This window comes from Dermacentor variabilis, unplaced genomic scaffold, assembly GCF_050947875.1.
Source record: "Dermacentor variabilis isolate Ectoservices unplaced genomic scaffold, ASM5094787v1 scaffold_13, whole genome shotgun sequence".
Lineage (NCBI taxonomy): Eukaryota > Metazoa > Arthropoda > Arachnida > Ixodida > Ixodidae > Dermacentor > Dermacentor variabilis.
Window position 1 is genome coordinate 6839319 of NW_027460291.1, and position 20572 is coordinate 6859890.

Below are 20572 nucleotides of genomic sequence, written 5' to 3' on the forward strand. Positions count from 1 at the left end.
GTGCGAGTAATGTACGCTGCTTTGACTAATTCAGCTCAAGGAATACAACTACGCTATATGCCACAAATCATTTTAAAAATCTGTGTGGCCGCCAAAAACGCCGCGTATATGAAGCGAGGCTTTCATGAATCGGCTAAATAAATGCTATAATATTGTTCACCTTCTTCCAGCTGCTTTGCAGCCATGCGTTCTTCGCGCATGTACTTTGCGCCCGCCCAAGAAAGCAAGTCTGCAGCGGTGGCGTAGAGGTAGAACACCCGCCTCGCGTGCAAGAGGCCCGTGGTTCGAATCCCGATGCCGGCAATTTTCCACCGGATTAAAAAAAAAATCCGCGTGTTGATAAAATTGCACAAACAGGCCTGGAGTGTGGCCTGATCCCGGTGACCAGAACCGGTAACGCACTCCCTCACCAGAGCAGGATTGGCCACCCTGGTGCAGTACTGGGCCACAACCTCCTATATGAACACAACAATCAAACCCCGGCCCTCAGTCGCCAGCAGCTGCGAAGCAACTGACCACGGCGGCGGTCAGACCTGCGACGCAGCAGAGGGTGCTAAGAATCACTGGCTCCGGACAGGCCGCCATTGGAATATGAACCAGGCAACGTTTAACGCTAGAACGTTATCTAGTGAGGCGAGTCTAGCAGTGCTATTGGAGGAATTAGAAGGCAGTAAATGGGATATAATAGGGCTCAGTGAAGTTAGGAGGCCGAAAGAAGCCTATACAGTGCTAGAAAGCGGGCACGTCCTGTGCTACCGGGGCTTAGCGGAGAGAACTAGGAGTCGGATTCCTGATTAATAAGAATATAGCTGGTATGCGCCACATACTGCTGACGCGTCAGGAAAAGCATCTGTAGGAAGCAAAGCCTGGCCCACGCGGAGCCTTTTTTTTTTCGCACGAGAAAACGCACGTCGCGTGACACGTGCGTGGCCGCGCTGCCCGCGTGCACCGGCGTGGTAGCACCGCTTGGGCAGCGCTTGTGGTTCGCGTGCGAAAAAGCTCCGTGCGAGCCCGCCTTAAATGGTGAGCGCAAGTAATAGAACGTGAATTTATTTACCGACTGCAAAGTCAGGACATTGGGCTAGAAAATGTACAATGAAATAAAACATCAAGAGCGAACCATGCATTATGGTCATTAGCCGAAAACAAAATACGGAGGAGCCGCGGCATCCGGTCTTTCAGGTTCGGTGCCGTCTTGCGGCATTAGGTTCACGGCAGAAATGGCAGCAGGAGTCATGAAGGACATACTCTGTGTACGTGTAGGCTTTTCGAAATGAGTCTTGACAGGCGCCTCACTTCAGTCTTTCCACATTGCAAGATATGGTCATACAAGTCTTCTTGAAGCGATGCAGCACTGACACCGCTTCAAAACATCTTCCGCTGTGCTCCTGGCCACATCTTCGGGAATTTCGCTGCAAACATGGGCAATTTTACTTTTTAACACGTCTGGTGTGGTGGTCTCGGTTCGATATATGCGGTATTTGACGTATCCCCACAAAAAGAAGTCGAGTGGGGTCATGTCCGGAGGTCTTGCAGGCCATGACTATGGTCCGTGCCGCCAGATCCACTGTACTCGTGAAGGCCCTGTCAATCCAGCCTCGATCTTGAATAGTGCTGTGAGGGGCCCACCATTATGCTGCAGCCATACGTCTCGAAGAGCCTTGAGGGGAAGGTCATTGCAGAAACTGTCCACTGCGCATTTCAAAATTCCGTCGAGATAGCGCTGTCCGTTGAGCAGGTCGTCGTAGAAGGCGGGACCAATAATTCAGCTGTCGAATATTCCGCACCAGACATTATATGACCACTGGGACTGGTGGTGGGATTGTGCCAACCAGTGCGGGTTCTACACGTCCCAATAATGGGCGTTGTGGAGATGGGCCTGTGCGTGTCTGAAAAAAGTTTGCTTCCTCCGTTCTGTGGATGTTGTTGAATTGGCCTGGCTCATCGTCGCACTTGATCAAATTCCAGTTGCTGAAATGCAGTCGGCTTTGGAAATCATGTTCCTCTAATTTCCGGTTGGAGCTGAAGATGATACAGATGAAGCCTCGCCTTCTTTATGACCCTCCAGACAGTTGACATTGATACCTGTGCGCCTGCATGTACGTTACGAACGGTAACGTGAGGGTCCACAGCCATGGACGCCACGGTGTCTGTCTCGACGTCTTCACTTATAGGTGAAGTCCTGTGCTTTGACTTCTTGAACATCCCCGTCTGCCTTAGCGTCTGGTAAGTGTTGATTATAGTGGATGCAGTTGGTCTTCATGCACAGTGCCAAGACGGGTATAACTTTGAGGCCTTTCTCCTATTGGCACCCGCTGCTCTCGAGGCAAGTTCCATATGTGCCTCTTGCTAGTTTGTAAAGCGGATTCTTTTCAACTTGGAAAAACAAAATGAACAGATGCCGTTCTGTCAACAGGTCCCTTTGTTGTTTGCATGCTTTTTTTTAACGCCACTCGCGTGTCACGTCGCGATTGGGCGCACAGGCGAGCGGCGGTGATGAAGGTATGTTGCGCTTCGACGTCACGTGCCATAAACTGAATTAACACGGCAAGCTGGGCGAGCGGGTGATTGAACATTATGCCCACCCACAGGTACATGTGCCATAAACATATCATTCGCTCCACTTGTGGATGAAGCCCGAGCACACATGTCAACACACAAAAAAAAAATTCACCCGCGATTACGATACTTCCTAATGCGAAATTTGAGCGCAGCTGTATACATGGTTTCATTTCGCGATATATTGGTGGCGCGGACAATCTATTTCATGCGGCACGTTGCAAACGAGCCAAATGTGGCGCGATTGCCTCGCTAATCGGGAGAATGCTAGAGGGAGCGCGTGCGCCGCACACTCGTGCAGCGCCGTGTTTCGACGCGCTCCCTGCATCGATGGCGTCATCGGCGAACAGACGACGCGCGCTACTCGGGCGCCGCCATCGTTACAACGCGGCCGAGCTGCCACACTAATTGGCGGCGAGCCGCTGCGGCAGTCACGTGCCAGCACGAAAATCTCGCCTCCGCTATCTCGGTGCGAGGTGTCGCGTTTTTTTTCCCCTTCATCTGCTGACAGCGCTGTGTTTACGTTCTTCGTCCTTCGTTTATAACGAGTACCATGTCTTACGAAGATGACGACGTCGTTCCCACTGAGCATAATCATATTAATGTGCTCTCTTCTGCTGTGGGGTAGCCGCATTCTAATGTCAAAGAGAATTAGGAACTGGGTGTCGCCTCCGTGTCCTTATATTCAGGGTCCATTTTGTAGTACAGTATCATATATGGGGCACTGTCTCAACCAGGACGCCTCGGTTAACACTCATCATTGTGAAAAACAACATCAAACCATGACAATCGAAACAAGCGCGAGCTAAAGCTGAGGCGAGCAGACAATAGTACGAAATGAGTCGTCCGGCTGAGACCGGATACAAGTACGCATCGAGCGGTTGGGCGGGTCCGCGTGACACCACTTTCCCGCGCGCACGTCATTGAAGCGGCCGCTCACTTTGGTCTCCGCCCCCCATACGCATCTTTCACAAGGTAAATATACCTGGTAGCGAAGCTTCCATAGGAGCCCATACGTTCAAAACATGGCGGTCCATCGGCGGTTCATGCGGCTTAGCGCCATCTGTATGTGGTGGGAACACTTCCGGCGGAAGAAAAAATAATGTGACGCCTTGTCCGTTAAAAGCAGACGTGACGTCATTTTGTTTTCGAAGGCGCGAAATTTGTTTCGTTGTCCTTCATTTCGAGCTATATTTTCAAATGCCCCGCCATTCGACTTGATGGGCGTTTCGAGCTTTCAGCGTGGAAAGTGATGCAGGAAAAGGCCAGCCCTACAGTTGTCGAAATCGCATCCCTGCACAGAACATACTTTTTTTGGAGGCCGACGAAAGCTTTAGGTGTAGAGTGCTGATCCTATTGCTGGATGCCAAGCCCGTCGGCCAGCGCAGTCGCACGAGAACAACTACACAATTATCTGGCGGTCGTAAGTCACTACTTTTGACTGAACAGATTAAGAAGCGATGAAGCTACCCGCGTCACCAAATTCAGACAAACTTCGACAAGCAATAAAGCACAAACTGTGAGGGGGGCGTATTTCAACAGGTGAACATTACGAGTGCGCCTTTCTGCCCATTTCAAGACGTGCATTGCATTGCGAGTGATAGCGGCGTCAACGCCCCCTGTAGCAATGGGCGCTGAAAAGAAATGCATTTATTAATAGTAATAAAATTAAACTTGTATTTTCTTAACTCGTCACGAATATATAAAATTGTCTAGGAATTTTATTTTCGTTGAATGAATCTAACTGTGTCTCGTTTGAATTAAAAAACGCGTTTTTCTTTCCCAGTGTTTGTTCCCTCCAAACATAGTCTCGCTTCAATCACTGCTCCCATAACCCCCCATGCTGATGTCGGTGACAATCTGTACTGGACCGCTTTTCGCCCGAAGCTTCGCGACCTATTTGGATCGACCTTGTCTTTCATCTCACCATCCACGTCCGCTCTTTCGCCTTCGCTGTCCGGCTCGTTCGCTCGGTTACGTCGAGGCCGACGCCGATGCTCACCGCACAATAATAACTGCGCTCTAAAAAAATATTATGATAGCTCGGTCTTAAGCAAAAGTGGACCGCAGAACTGTTTAATCGGGAAGGAAAATGCAATTAACAGGTTCTTCTATTCGTTCGTCATCACATCTTACTAGCGATAGTTGCTGGAACATATCTTGCGGCCACCGGAAACGCCAAGCCCGTCCCGGACTGCGCTGCAGAGACAAACGGATTTCGTTTTTGATCGGTCGTCTGGGAGCGCTGAAATAGTGACGCTGTCACCTGCTTGTTTTTGTATTTCGCGGACTTTCTTTAAAAGCAAATACAAGAAGCGTCGTAAATGGTACTTAGTTGCAAACATTTCAGTCGGGCATTGTAAAATGTGATCTTCAACTTTCGTATTTGCATTTTTCTTGGGGAAGCCAATATTTAAAAAGTAAGGTGATGAGTTATGCTAATTACCTGACTTACAAGTACAAAAAATAATGCAGACTAGGTCGCGCCATTCTCAGCACCACTGAGCTGGTTTCAGCCCACTAGCACACTACATCGTTTTTAAAACCTTGGGTAGTTTTATCTGGGACACTACCCTGTATGTAGTGACAGATACGTATAACATTTAGAACGGCTCGAAATGACTGGTCATGGAGAGTGCAGTGTCCATTATGTGCAATGAATATTTAATTCATTGCAGTGCCGTTCATGGAATAAGAAAACTGACATGTACATAGTGAATACATTGAGTCCCTGGCTCTGGATGAAAGGTAAAGAACGCTATACATGTATATAGGGGACCGAAAGTAACAAAATGTATTCCGCTATGGCATTCCTGGTATGCTTTGTGTAGTTAAGTCATTCTTTTGTAACTATTTATGCTAATTAACTTGAACCCGACGTGACCACTGGAGAAGCGACACTGTTGTAACTAGGGGACATTCATGATATTTCTCTTATTATTTTTTCACACTACGGAATATCCACTGCAGACAGATATGGGCGCGAAAGAAGACGGACTTTTCTTAAGGCCTCAAGGGTTACCACAAAGTTCCTGATGATATGCCTGAAAGATACTCTGTCGATGCAATTTATAATCTTCACATCGTGCATCATAACGTGCAGAGACAAACTCCGCGAAGGCGTTCCTCCACTTAGAGTGCTCCTGTTTCCTGACATGCATGTGCTACGTATGTCCATGGTGCTAGCAGCGATACCGACCTTTCAATCATCACGCCTCTCATCGCTTGACGCATGTTTGCTTCGGGGCTCTCAACGTTTCGCGCACGCCTTTCTGCCTGGTGAAAGGGGAATGCACTCCACCACTAAGATTCAATTACGTCGAGTTTCCAGGACATTTTCGACAGAATAGCGGGTCCTCTTGTTCCAGAGGGAGTTGGGAGGGGGGTATACATTGAGTGAAACTCTTCTGCCACGGCGCATCGATTACGCTTACCTGGAAGGCCTCGTACTTATTCCCACTTCTTTGAAGCTGCACACAGTTAAAAAGAAAACCTAAAGTGACGATATCGCTTTGCGTTTTGAAATTTGAGATTGCGCCCGGATAGGGCTCTAGTTTTGCAATGAGTAAATGGGCAGCAACCTCGCGCGCACGCTGCCTGAAGAGAAAAAAGCCTCCAGAGCGATGCGCACTCTCGCCGAGTGAATCGGCCTCGTAACAGGGCTGTCATAAATAATACCTCAACGCTGAGTGCGTTTCCTACTCCTTTCAGGTGGCGACTGCACTCGCAGCATTTACCGCCACTTCGTGTTCTCAGCACGCGGTACCGGTTTTTTGGGAAGATTTTTGTTTTGCTTCCGCTACTGTGTCTAAGTATAGACATACATGTAGAGGCATGCACAATGTACCTCCCTATTTTCCTGTACAACCCCTACAGGCAACGCATGCGATTAGACGAGCAGAAATAACATAGCTTACAATATGCGTGCGCAAAGGAAGCAGTAAAGATGGACTCTTCCTATAAACTACAGCGTTAGGCATGAAAATAAAACTACAAGAGCACAGAATCCAAATCCGCAAGGGAGAAATTTCACGGTGGCGAAATTCTCCCTTGCCACCATTGTGGGTAGGATAGCATGTACTTTAAATTTTAACTACCAAGAATTGTGCGAGGAAAAGCTAATAATAACAGGTAACATTTTTTTTTACCATTTTCTTCTCCTTTATGAGCTTTTAAAAATGGGATGCGATGGCCGCTGAGCGGACCGACCACCGCATAACTCGGCAAGAAGGAAGAAGAGATGAATCAATAAAATGAAAAAGGCCATTGAAATCAAATTAGTAAGCGAGTTGCCAAGTACGTTCGTTCCCAAAAAGCGTGGACAAAAACCACGTACCAACAACGGTAGTTGTTGCCTAGAAGTTCTATTTTTAAATTACATCTCTCGGAGTGCTTTCGTAAGCCTTTATTAAAAGAGGCCGTCTTTTCCACATACGTTACACGTCAACCAGGATACGATGTCATACCACTATTTTCAATGGACTTTAAATAAAACAGCAGCGACGGTAGACATGGCTAATGCGAAGGCAGTTCTGTGCCACTGCAACACTTGCTACGGCGTCTGCCTTCGGGTTGTTTTGTGCACTTTCAACGTAATTCATTATGAACGTGGGAACATAGAATGATGCAAATAATGTATATGCTGCAGCTGAGCGCAGTTCATAACAGCAGTTCTCGTGACGAAATATAAATCAAGCTCGTGTTTAAACGCGCGCAAGCGCCATCTACTCGCGAAAAAGGTAAACGCACACTCATAATGCAAAAATGAGGTGAGGCGTGCAGACAGAACACAAGAGTATAGAAGTGGACAACACGAACTCCGACTAACAACTGAAGGGAGCACTGAGGCGAAAAAAGAAAGAAGACACAAAACTCATCTGCGCAAGCTCAAGAATGGTATCACCACGTGTCAATCGGGTACATGTGCCGGTCTACGTGAGAGATAACTGTTAAGGCACTTAATCTCTTCCTTATGTAAAGTAATCGTAGGCTGACTCACGCATGCACTTCCACCATTATAGATATGCCATGCCTCTACCATAAGACGCGTTACTTCATTCTTATGTCTGTACAATATCGCGCATTCATCTAACTCTGGCGTGCAGTTACAATCTTGGCAATGTAGGGAAAGATTAGAAGGCGATCCACAGGTTAACGACCTCTTATGTACCATTAGCCTCTGATTGATACCCCTTCCCGTTTGCCCTACGTAGAACTGGTCACAGCTAAGGGGAATATTATAACCCACACCCCTGCGACAGTCAGTAAAACTGTTGTTCTTATTGTCCTTCACTGGACAAATATTTGTTTGTTTTTTGCCTTTTACCCGCTCCTTTTTTCGCTGTACGGCAGCGCATATCTTACCTACCTTATTGGGAGCAGTGAAAGCAACATTAATATCATATCTACTTGCAACTTTTTTAAGCCTGTGCGACACTGAATGAATGTACGGAATAGCCACTGCTCTTTTTTTTGTTATTACTGGTTTCTGTAATCACGTCCGTCCCCCTCGAAACCGACTTCTTTAGGCGCTCAGCCACATTGGCCACTGCTACACTAGGACAATCTGCTTCTAATAGGCGCCGGATCTGTGCATTAAAACTTGCGTTCATTTTGTGCTTGCAGGATCTGGTGAGGGAAGATTTAAGGCACGGCATGTCAATTCCGTTTTTTACTACTTTGGAATGCTTGGATTGAAAGTTTATCTACGGCTTCGAAGATCTCGGGGAGTACTGCCAACAAACGTGATTTTGTTCGAAGACCAAGGAAATGTGAAGAAACGGAATTACGCGTCGCTGAGGAAATTCATTTGTAAACTTTAATCCTCCTCCATAAAGTTTAAATTGCTCACTTACAGAGGTAGCAGCGGGGAGCCTCAGTGCTCCCTTCAGTTGATAGTGGGCGTTCGTGTTGTCCACTTGTCTACTCTTGTGTCCTGTCTGCACGCCTCACCTCTTTTTTGCATTATGAATCCTTACCAATTAGCTCAGCTTTCTGTCGTTCTAAAGGCACACTAGCGTGCCCACCGCCGGACTAAACTCTTGTCATATCGTTTGTGCATGTAGCGGAGAAAATACTTTCAACATCTAAGGTATGCCCGAGTTTTTATTGCACACGTCAGAAAAATAACCGCATTTGCCATGTCGTCAGTTCGAAAATTCGCCGGCAGAGTTATTCAACTAGAGTGAATTTAAGGTACAAAGTTCTTTATCGCGGTGGCATAGGATTCATTGTGCGTACTCCGGAAAACTACAAGAAGGATGCTAGAGCACGATAGTGTTATCGATGACTTCACTTGAGTGCTTAGTGTTATAATAGTTTTCCTCTGATCTATTTTGCCACATATCCCTTCGCAGGTCTACTGCATGTTCAAAGCATTATTTGCCATGCACCATGCCGCTATCTGCTTATCTTGTAGAGGCCACCATTTCTCTCTCCTTTGCCTCGGCGTGTAGTAAATAGCTATGGGGCGCACTACAGTGTGTTGTTGTAGCGCGAAACAGCGATTGAAATAGGGGATGTACACGCCGTTTCTCCGCCCTTTCTGGGGATACACAGTGTGTGTGAGGCGCTGTCTCATAGCTCCTTGGAAATTGCGAACCGCGTTGACATGCAGTGAGGTCAGCCTAATACAGTCGATTGCAGACGTTCCCAATCATCCATCTAAAGGCAGTTTACAGCCTTTGGGGCTCATAAGTGTCTAACAACTACACACGTAATCTACCTTGACATATAAAATGAAATTCTTGGGTTTTAAGTGATAAAGCCGCCATATTATTATGAGCAACGCCGCAGCGAGGGCCCTGGAATAATTGTTCTCCACCTGTGTTTCTATAACGTGCACCCGATGCATGGTACTTGCATGGTTTTTACTTTCCACCGCTATCGCAGTGTGGCTGTTGCGGCCGGGATTGAACCCGCGACCTTGGCCACTGGTCTACCGCGCTGGATCGGCCCTACTTTCACTTTTTTTCTTGAAAACTCTGTGCTTGCTACTTTGCTGTACAGAATGCTATGTTAAGCTAATCACGCGCAAGCCGTGTGTGACCTGGAAGTAACTGGCAGCCAGCGTTAAATATAAGACAGGCAGCTTGGATAGATGACGATCATTGTTGCGGGTAAAAAATACACCCCGTATGGTGTAGACTGTCTTACTAGTGGATAACGCACTTATAATAATGTAGCCATCGCCTCTCCAAGTAGGCCACATACTACCAACCACCAGAATGAGTGTGTCAGAACTTTCTAAAGCCTCCTAATACTTAACGAATTTGAACTCAATCTTGACAGGACGGGTGGGTACCGCAGTAGCCGCGGCGTAGAATCTACTTTAACGTTTCCAATGGCCTTCAGGCATCCACTTTACCAGCCCTTGGTGATTTCTGTGGCGACTGCAACGTCAGGTGAAGACTCGATTTTCATCGAAATTGCAAGTCCTTGCAGCTGCTTAGGAGTGTGCTATTACCCAACGTTTTTCTTGTTGTACGCCTATAAAGAGTTTTCAAGGGTGTACTAAAATTTTACTTTTAATTAACATTGTTTCTCTTCCTCGCAATATCAACTTGTGCCGTTATATTTATGTGATGCAAGATTTTCTACAAGAGTGCGGAGAGGTGGTTTGTAGACAAGCCTCGCTGTGTCTGCGCAGTCGGTGCTGCAGGCGACGTCCAAAGATGGCCGTCCGGACCTGCTGGCCACCATTCACCAGCACCACTCGATGGCCGGCCAGAGCACCCTGCAGAAGAAGCAGGGCGTCTCGGGAGAGAGCGCCACCTGCCGCACCCTGGTGCTGGAAGTGGACGTGTCGCACCACCCCAAGGACTTTAGGTGGGTCGCCCTTGCGTCATGCTCGCAGGCACCGTTCCATTGACGTCGAATTTACTTTGTTGGGAACCTCACAACGCGCAGGGCTCTACAGGTACTATCGTGCTTAGTACAAGTTGCACAGGAGTTGCACTGGTGCTGCCTAGGTCGCGGCCGAAGGCCCGTCGAGCTTCTGACCCAGGGGTGAATCTCCGCATGGCTGCCATTAGCAGTTTTGAAGGAGACGCTCTTTTGACGCTAGCGCCAAAGTCCCCTTAAGTTACGGCCCTAACAGGAGGGCGACGCTTTAGCAAAATGGCGACACACGCGATTGTTTACGTTCTCATAAAAACAGGAACAGCAGCCGCACGGCGGCTCCTCTCCCTAGCACATTTTTTGTTTTTATTATACCGACCCGCTCCGCTCCCTCTTCGCTCTTCCCCATGTACCACGCGCCTTCAGTTTTGCTTTAGTTTTGCCTGTCCGCGACGCGTATTTTTCTTTTTTATCGTGCGTGTACGCTACCGCAGGCATTGTTTGTGAACAGGCTTGTGGTGCACCGTGGGTTCTTCATGCGTTAGCACGCACGAAGTCTTGTCCGTACTTTAAGTACGCCAGCGTATGCCAGAAGTATATAAATTCCCCTTCCAACACAACAGCTATTTGGCCTCGTTTTATTGACTTCCGTTTCCGAAAACAAATATTTTTGCATATCTTGGTGTGATACACGCTCAGAAAATAAACAAAAGTGAAAAAGCCATGACATGTACATGACTACTAAACAACCCATATGCTTACAGACAGTGAAATAAAAAAATAAGAAAATAGAACTCCAGAAAACGCGAAGGCCTTTTCATGTAAACACATATAAAATATTTTTATATAATGCCCTAAAAACGAAAGTATAGAAGCGCTTCTGATATGAGCAATGAGAGCTTCTGATATACTCAGACATATTGCACGAAACTGGACGACGTGCATGACATAGTCAGGACAACTAAAGAAAGGCAAACTTCACTGGTAATTTCAAAACCAATAACACGCAAAATACATAACAAATAGGACAAGATGCTAAGATTGTTTGACTGATAGGAATACCAAAAAAACAAGAGCTTACTTATAAACCTGCACGAAAGTGTATGAAATGCGTGACATGTTCATTACTATTGAACAATATGAAAAAGACATGGAATAACAAAAATAACATTGCACTAAAATCGCAAAAACACATTATCATATTATTGTCCACTTGGCCACAACTTGAGTAACGGTGGCAAGCGGGAAGAGAAGGCAGTCAGCTTTTACAGCAGCACATAGAAAACATTCGCACAAAGGCCTATTCCTCAATCAAAGACCAGGTAAAATAAGCCAACAACACGACTTTTCTTTCACGATGAATGCATTGCTTAGCAATAAAATTACGTCAATTAGGCACTAAGTCATGCCCACTGGGCACTGCTATGCGTAATGAACACGAACTGCAAAAATCTGCATATAGGACGCTTGCAATACTCATGCTTTCCAGGGAAAAAATAGCGTATCATGCCTGCACTAGAAGGTTGTTCGCGCGGTTTCCCCATCGGCAATTACTGAATTAATACATAAACTCGTACGAACGGTAGTTTTTCAGCTGTTAGTACGTTTTGTAGATCGGTGGCACGCGGAAAAAGCACTGAGGGCGGAATGGAAAGCTGGGCGAGTTAGTGGAGTTGCAGAATGAGACTTGGCACAGAAAAACAAGTCATAGACAAGGTGACAATGAGGAGGAACATATTTTTGTCATTTTGTCAGCTTTCTCTACCGGTAAGAGGGAAGTGTAGCACAATCAAGGCGCAACGACGTTCGAAGACTCATAGAGCACACACATGCTGAGGGCCGTGTTCGTGTACATGCGTCTTCTTATGCCCTTGGGTCAGCGCGCTCACCTGTTGTCATTAGACACCCGGAAGAGCCTTGTAGGGCTTGTTTTTGAAGTATTCGTACACCACTGTATGATGCACGAGCGATGCGAGTCGTGAAACGGGTGAAACATCGCATAGTACGAGCACACAGCTATCGAGGACCAGGAAACTGACGAAACTGCCCACGCCGTTCAACGCACAGCAGCGCACGCTTCCCGATAACAGCAGTTAACGAAACATGAAACTTCATGCAGCGGGCTAAGCTGGCGCCGGGCCGGCGGGCGCGCGCGAAGGCAGTCGAAAGTGATATAGTTACGTGGGAGAGCAAGAGGAGATGAGATGAGGGGCGAAACAGCACGGCCTCCTAAATCGGCGCGCCCATCTAATAGGCCGTGCAGGGTTATCGGAGTTGCTTTCCCGCCCTCCCGATAGATGGCGCCAATTACCTCTGCCACGGAAGCGGCAGAGTTTCCGAGGCCAGCTTCTGAAACTATAACGCGCGACGGTCTTGATGAAAATGTGGAGCCGGTTTTAATAAAACTCATCAATCTCCAAAAGTAGCGCCAACTACTTCCACCCTCCCTCGCCGCTCGGTGCGGCCTCGACGGTGGCACCGCCCATGCCGGCCCCGCCGTAGCAGACGACGGCTAACACGCTACTGGAAGAAATCTGCGGAAAAGTTTGTTCGAGCCCCGCGGAGCAGTTTTTCCAATCGAGATCTTGCTTCTTCAGTTGGTAACTGGCCTTGAGGATGTCGTGTTGGAATCGCGGCAGAAAATATGGTAAAGTACCATTATTTAAGGCGTAAAGCACGCGCACGTTGAGAGTTCGTGTTGCTGAAACACGACGCATGCACGCGGTGTGCTCAAACACGCGTGCAATTACCAGAGTTTCAGGTTTTGACACCCTGAAAGTATGTGTACGTGGTTTCGTAGGTTCACAGACAGTGCATATGACGCATGCGATACCCATTTACTTAATCGGACGCATAGAAATGTTAACGTTAAGCAGTAAACATGTTAATCGATCCTTATCGGCGGGCCTACGGTCCCATTCCTGCCTTTCTCGGCTATTATAATCCTGCACACAAAACGTGCGAGTAGCCGCTGCTCATGCCTCCAATATTGAGGACGCGTCCGGCAGCAGACGGGATAGAGGCGCAATGCAAGGGGCCCGTGGAGCTAGGATTCCCCGTTGGTGTTCCGTAATTATCCTCGCACGGGCACGGTATGTTGCAGCGGTAGCGGGGCGCTCTTTTTGTTGCGGGGTGTTTGGTAATCGCAGTTAAGTAAAGTACTCCTCCAGGAGGGCATGGACATGTAACGGCTAACAGAGGCCTCTGGAGAGCGCGTGATATTACAAGTGTTCCCGTTGCGGCTTTGGTGTCCTGGAGGCGCCGTCAATATTACGAAATAATGACACGTTGTTCCAACTAGTAGATAAAATCTAATAAAGAAATGCAACCATGCCAAGGCGCCAACTTCTGGCGCAGCGCTACCCTACCCGCGCCGCGAATTACGAAACGCCAACGAGGAATTTATCCGCCCACCTACATCTACGATCAAAGTGCACGTTAAAGATCCGCAGGCGACCTGAATAAATTTATCCGGAGCCATCTACTACGAACTCCCTCATAGCTTTAGTCGCTTTGGGACGTTAAAAACGTCAATCACCACAAACCAAATCAATACATGCGGGCGTACACTCGAAACTAAACGACTGCATCCGTAAATTTCAGTGAACGTTGAAAAAGCGTCGAGAATGTGCTAACTTCTGGTGGAGCTCAAAACATAGCATGAATAAAGTCGTTTTTATGTCACAGGCCAGCGGCAGATGCGTATACTTTCGCCGCAAGACGAATCTACATGAAACAAAGAGAGCACATTCGAAAAAAATAAACTTCAACGCGCTAAAAGCACGCACAGCATGAGCACATACATTTTTTCGAAGCGGCAGGCGTGAACTAGACTCAAAAGGAGAAGTGGTGATGAACCGTGGCACTTCACAAAGCCGTGAATTTTTTCGCCACTTCCTCGAAGTTAGCCTGCCCGATCCTATTGACACGCGTACTTTATCGGGCGACCACGTCTCGCCGCCTAACAAATGTTATCGCAGAGCGCAGGACGCGCCTGCATGTAAAAGAAGTTTCTGGAATGTTATTGATGGTTCCGTCCCCTGTCTTTCACCGCAACTTGTGTAATCTGATTGCATCTATGCGCGACGCGAATAGTGTAGAACTTTGTGGAAGACACGCGGGTCCCAGCGGTTAATCTGGAACATTCGACGACCGATCTATAAAAGCCGACGCGCTTGACCCGCTGATCAGATTTTCGACGATCGCTGACCGTGTTCGCCGCTGTCCTTGTGCTATATGGGTAGCCTGTTTTGTGGGCACAAGTCCGCCCAATAAAAGTTAGTTTTGTCGTTCACAGTATTGCTACTGTGTTCTTCAACGTCACCACCACGTGACATCTGGTGGAGGTGCTTTACGTTCATGTACCGGACGCCCCCGACAAGCCATAATCCAAGCCCGGACCGCAAAGACAACACCAACATCGTCCAAGAACACCGAGCGAGCCGCCGGCTACAGCAGCTGCCCCCGGAACACGGTCTTTTACCAGATACGACCAAGTAGACAGTCCAAGAAGATCGTCCAGAAACGACCAAGAAGACATCCCCAATGGCAGTCGCAGCGGCCCCAATAATTCTTCAGCAGCCCAGGGAACCACCGACATTCCGCGGTTCCACATTTGAGGACCCGGAAAGCTGGCTGGAAACGTATGAGAGGGTGGCTACGTTGACAAGCTGCGACACGATGACAAGCGATGACAAGCTGCGACATGTCTATTTTGTATTGGAAGACACCGCCAGGACGTGGTTCGAGAACCGAGAAGCCACCTTAACAACCTGGGACCCGTTCCGAAGCGCCTTCCTGCGGACATTCGCAAGCGTCATACGCCGCGAACTAGCCGAAGCGCTATTAGAAACCCGGGTGCAGCTACCTACTGAGACAACCACGATCTTCACAGAGGAAATGAGCCGTCTATTCCGCCACGCCGACCCTGAAATGCCCGAGGAGAAGAAAGTCCGCCTAGTCATGCGTGGTGTGGAGGAGGAGCTTTTTGCCGGAATGGTACGAAGCCCACCGGAGACCGTCGACGAGTTTCTTCGTGAGGCCACCACCATCGAGAAGACAGTCGAGATGCGAAAACGCCAATCGGACCACCGCACCAACTCTACGAGCTATGCCGGAGTTCAATCACTGGCCTCCGACGACCTGCGCGAGGCTATCAGGGCAGTCGTACGAGAGGAGTTTCAGAAGATCTTCCCGTCGTCGCAGCCTCAAGTGGCCTCGATCGCTGACATCGTCAAAGATGAGGTTCAGCGGTTGCTTGGAGTTCCGGAGGTGCAACCCCAATTACCGCTACCCCAGCCAGAAGCGATGACCTACGCTGCCGTCGCACGCCGTCAAGGTCCTCCTCCGCGACCGCGCCAGGGCCTTGTAACGCCGCAATTCCGCCGACCACCGCCACCGCCGCGAGCACGTCCATCCGTCGCGCAGCGCAGCCACCCGAGGAAGACAGACGTTTGGCGCGCTCCTGACCACCGCCAGCTTTGCTGTCACTGCGGAGCAGCGGGTCACGTCTACCGACGATGTCCATACCGGGAGATGGGACTGCGAGGCTTTGCCGTCAACGCTCCGCGCCCACAGCAAGGTGAATGCCCTCGCGATATCGCTGACTATCTCGCCGTTACTCAGTGGAGCTCTCGACGACCGTCGCGTTCGCCATCACCAGGCCGCTACCTGTCGCCGCAGCGCCGACCATACACTGGCCCAGCCCGGGGCCGGTCAGCGAGCCCATATCCGGAAAGCTAACAGCAGCAACCGATGGAGGTGCGGTTGCTCTTCGTCGAACTGACGAAGATCCTCCACCGCCGACGAAGACGCCGAAGAAGCTACCTCGACGACATAACGACACGCTGCCGTCTCGACGAAGTCTGGAAGAAAAAAATGCGACGAAGAAAGACGACCTGACGACGTCACATACCAGCCGCAGGTCAACGCGACGCAGTCGTGATCCGACGCCAAGACCGAACTGTAATGCAAGACAAAGAACCACCTACCTCGACGTGCTTCTCGACGGCCACGCAGTCACCGCCTTAGTCGACACAGGGGCTGATTACTCCGTCATGAGTGGACACATCGCCGCCCAGTTGAAGAAAGTTAAGACTACGTGGGAAGGCCCTCAAATTCGGAGCGCTGGAGGACACCTCATAACGCCGACTGGAATGTGCGCGGCAAGAATTACCTTTCACGACCGGACTTACCCTTTCACCTTCGTTATCCTACAACAGTGTTCACGAGACGTCATTCTCGGCATGGACTTCCTCAACCAACACGGCGCAGTCTTCGACCTGAAGTCGAGTCAATAACGCTGTCGGAAGATCATGCGATACCGCCGGAGAGCCTTCCTAGTCACCGCGCCTTGAGTGTGCTCGAAGATCAAGTGAGCATCCCACCTCGCTCGAGCATTGTTATTTCGGTCGGCACCGAAACACCCGTTGACGTAGAAGGCGTCATCGAAAGCGATGAACGTCTGCTGCTCGACCGTGAAATTTGCGTCGCAAGAGGGATCCCTCGACTGCACGGAGGAAACACGAAAGTGTTGCTGACAAACTTTAGCCAGGAGTTCAAGCACATCAACAATGGCACGACGATCGCATAGATCGAGGAAATTCTGGAAAACAGCAATGCGTTTGTCTTCTCGGATTCTGCCGCATCTACCCCGACGACCGTAGACCCCGAGCCAGACTTCGACATAAATCCAAGTCTCCCCACGATTAAGCAACAGCTCAGAAGTCTATTTCGACGATACAAAGAGTGCTTTTCGACGTCCTCAAGGATTCGACAAACCCCAGTCGCAAAGCATCGCATAATAACCGAAGAGTGCACTCGACCTCTTCGCCAGAGCCCATACCGAGTTTCGACGCGAGAACGTGAAGCTATAAGGCACCAAGTCGACGAAATGCTGCTCGACGACATCATCCAGCCGTCCAAAAGCCCGTGGGCATCTCCTGTAGTCTTGGTGAAAAAAAGGACGGAACCCTACGTTTCAGCGTCGATTATCGTCGTCTGAACAAGATCACGAAGGACGTATACCCCCTCCCACGGATAGACGACGCATTGGATCGGCTCTGCAACGCTAAATACTTCTCGTCGATGGACCTCAAGTCTGGCTATTGGCAAATAGAAGTCGACGAAAGAGATCGCGAAAAGACAGTTTTCATCACCCCAGACGGCCTCTACGAGTTCAAGTTTATGCCATTCGGACTGTGCTCGGCGCCTGCAACTTTACAGCGCGTGATGGACACGGTGTTAGCAGGTTTGAAGTGGCAGACGTGTCTTGTTTACTTGGATGACGTCGTTGTCTTCGCTGGAAATTTCGACGATCACCTTAGGCGGCTTGCGATAGTATTAGAGGCCATCAAGTCACCAGGGCTCACTCTAAAGCCGGAAACGTGCCGCTTCGCTTACGATGAGCTTCTGTACCTAGGTCACGTAATCAGCGAATCTGGTGTCCGCCCAGACCCCCAGAAGATAGCTGCCATCACACAGTTCCCGCAACCCATCGACAAGAAGGCAGTGCATAGATTCCTTGGCATTTGTGCCTACTACAGGCGCTTTGTCAAGGACCTTTCACGCATCGCTGAGCCGTTGACACGTCTAACTAAATGTGATGTTGAGTTCAAGTGGGAAACGCCGCAGTCCGACGCACTTGAAGAACTCAAACGACGCATGCAGTCGCCTCCGGTACTTGCGCACTTCGACGAGTACTCCGATACAGAAATTCATACTGACGCCAGTAGCCTAGGCCACGGTGCAGTTCTAGTCCAGAGGAGAAACGGAGTCGAACAGGTGATAGCTTATGCTAGCCGGTCGCTGTCAGAAGCGGAAGGCAACTATTCTACGGCCGAAAAGGATTGCCTCGCCATCGTTTGGGCTACAGCTAAATTTCGCCCTTATATATATGGAAGGCCATTCAAAGTCGTCAGCGACCATCACGCGTTGTGTTGGTAAGCGAATATAAAGGATCTTTCAGGACGACTGGCGCGGTGGAGCCGCGGACTGCAAGGATACGACATCACTATAACCTACAAGTCCGGACGAAAACACTCCGATGCCTATTGCCTATCACGTGCACCCATTGATCCGCCGCCGCAAGATGACGAGAATGACGACGCATTCCATGGAATGATACGCGCGGAAGACTTCGCTGAACAGCAACGGGCAGACCCGGATCTAAAAGGCCTCATCGAATATTTGGAGGAGCACACCGACGTTGTCCCCAGGGCATTTAAGCGCGGATTATCTTCCTTCACGCTTGAAAACAATCTACTCGTGAAGAAGAACTTCTCACCAGTCCGCGCCAACTACCTTGTTGTTCCGTCGGCGATGGGTCCAGAAGTACTGCGCGCCCTACATGACGATCCGACCGCCGGGCACCTCGGCTTCTCCCTGACGCTATCGAGGATACAAGAAAGGTATTACTGGCCGCGCCTAACAGCCGACGTCGCCCGTTATGTCAAGACATACCGAGACTGGCAGCGACGCAAGACACCACCGACAAGGCCAGTGGGACTACTACAGCCCATCAAGCCTCCTTACCGACCTTTTCAGCAGATCGAGATGGACTTGTTGGGACCGTTTCCGACATCAACTTCCGGAAATAAGTGTATCGTCGTGGCGACGGACTATCTAACCCGCTTCGCTGAAACTAAAGCTCTACCGAAAGGCAGCGCAGCCGATGTGGCGAAATTTTTCGTCGAGAACATCCTGCAGCGACATGGTACTCCAGAAGTCATCATCACCGACAGAGGAACGGCTTTTACAGCAGAGCTCATGCAAGCCATTCTGCAATACAGCCAGACAAGTCACAGGAGGACAACTGCCTACCATCCGCAGACGAATGGTCTCACGGAGCGCCTGAACAAGACCCTCGCCGACATGCTTGCAATGTACGTCGACGTCGAGCACAAGACGTGGGATTTGGTCCTGCCGCGGTGCAAGAAACAACACATATCACGCCATTCAAGTTGGTTTACGGCAGGAACCCGACGACGACGCACGACGCCATGCTGCCGCACGTCACTGACGAGGAAAATCTTGACGTCGCTACCTATCTCCAGCGCGTCGAAGAAACCCGACAGCTCGCCCGCCTGCGGATAAAAAAACCAGCAGAAGACCGACAGCCGACACTACAAGCTACGACGACGCTTCGTCGAAACCAGCCCGGCGACCGTGTTTGGGTATGGACCCCGATACGCTGACGAGGACTCAGTGAGAAATTACTCCGAGGCTTTTTCGGACCCAACAAGGTCATCCGACGTATTGGCGCTCTGGACTATGAGGTCGTGCCAGACGACATTTCGCATTCACAGCGGCGCCGCCCACGATCTGAAGTTGTCCACGTGGTGCGCCTTAAACCCTTTTACGGACGCTGACGAACTTCTTTATTTTTGTCGTTTTCTTTGCTACGAGTGCTTTTGTTTCTTACTTTCGTTTGTTTGCAGCATCGTGTCGATGCTTTTTAAGATGCGGTAATGACAAGTGTACTTTATCGGGCGACCACGTTTCGCCGCGTAACAAATGTTATCGCACAGCGCAGAACGCTCCTGCATGTAAAAGAAGTTTCTGAAATGTTATCGATGGTTCCATCCACTGTTTTTCACCGCAACTTGTGTAATCTGATTGCATCTATGTGCGACGCCAATAGTGTAGAACTTTGTGGAAGACACGCGGGTCCCAGCGGTTTATCTGGAACATTCTATGGCCGATCTATAAAAGCCGACGCGCTTGACCCGCTGATCAGATTTTCGAAGATCGCCTACCATGTTCGCCGCTATCCTTGTGCTATATGTGTAGCCTGTTTTGTGGGCACAGGTTCGCCCAATAAAATTTAGTTTAGTCGTTCACAGTGTTGCTACTGTGTTCTTGAACGTCACCATCACGTGACACTATGTATCCACACGTTTCTTCTTTGTTCGTTGCGTTCGCCGGATGGGAAAGATCCTTTTGCCATTGCTGTGTCGGTTGCGGCAACCAAAGGTGCAGCTGCACGGCATCACAATTAAGTTCTGGTCCCTAACACACTCGATGTGTTCCGCTAACGCACTCGATCAGTCCGTTTGCGCGTACTTTCGTCGCGCAGGGCCAGCAATGACGGTCGGTGTGCGCTGTAAAAAAAATGTCAAAAGCATGGCGCCTGGCTCTGCGTTGGAAAGAAAAATATACAAAAGCGCGGCGTCTG

General features: G+C 49.4%; 1 protein-coding gene across 1 annotated transcript in view; it reads left to right on the forward strand.

Moving 5' to 3' along the window:
* The first annotated feature begins 10249 nt into the window (after positions 1 to 10249).
* LOC142566810 (cGMP-dependent protein kinase, isozyme 1-like) overlaps positions 10250 to 20572 on the forward strand; it is a 464172-nt gene continuing 453849 nt past the window's right edge. Inside the window, exon 1 of the mRNA XM_075677691.1 lies at positions 10250 to 10386. Coding sequence (XP_075533806.1) covers positions 10277 to 10386 — 110 coding nt within the window. The 5' untranslated portion in view covers positions 10250 to 10276. The remainder of the gene's footprint in view (positions 10387 to 20572) is intronic.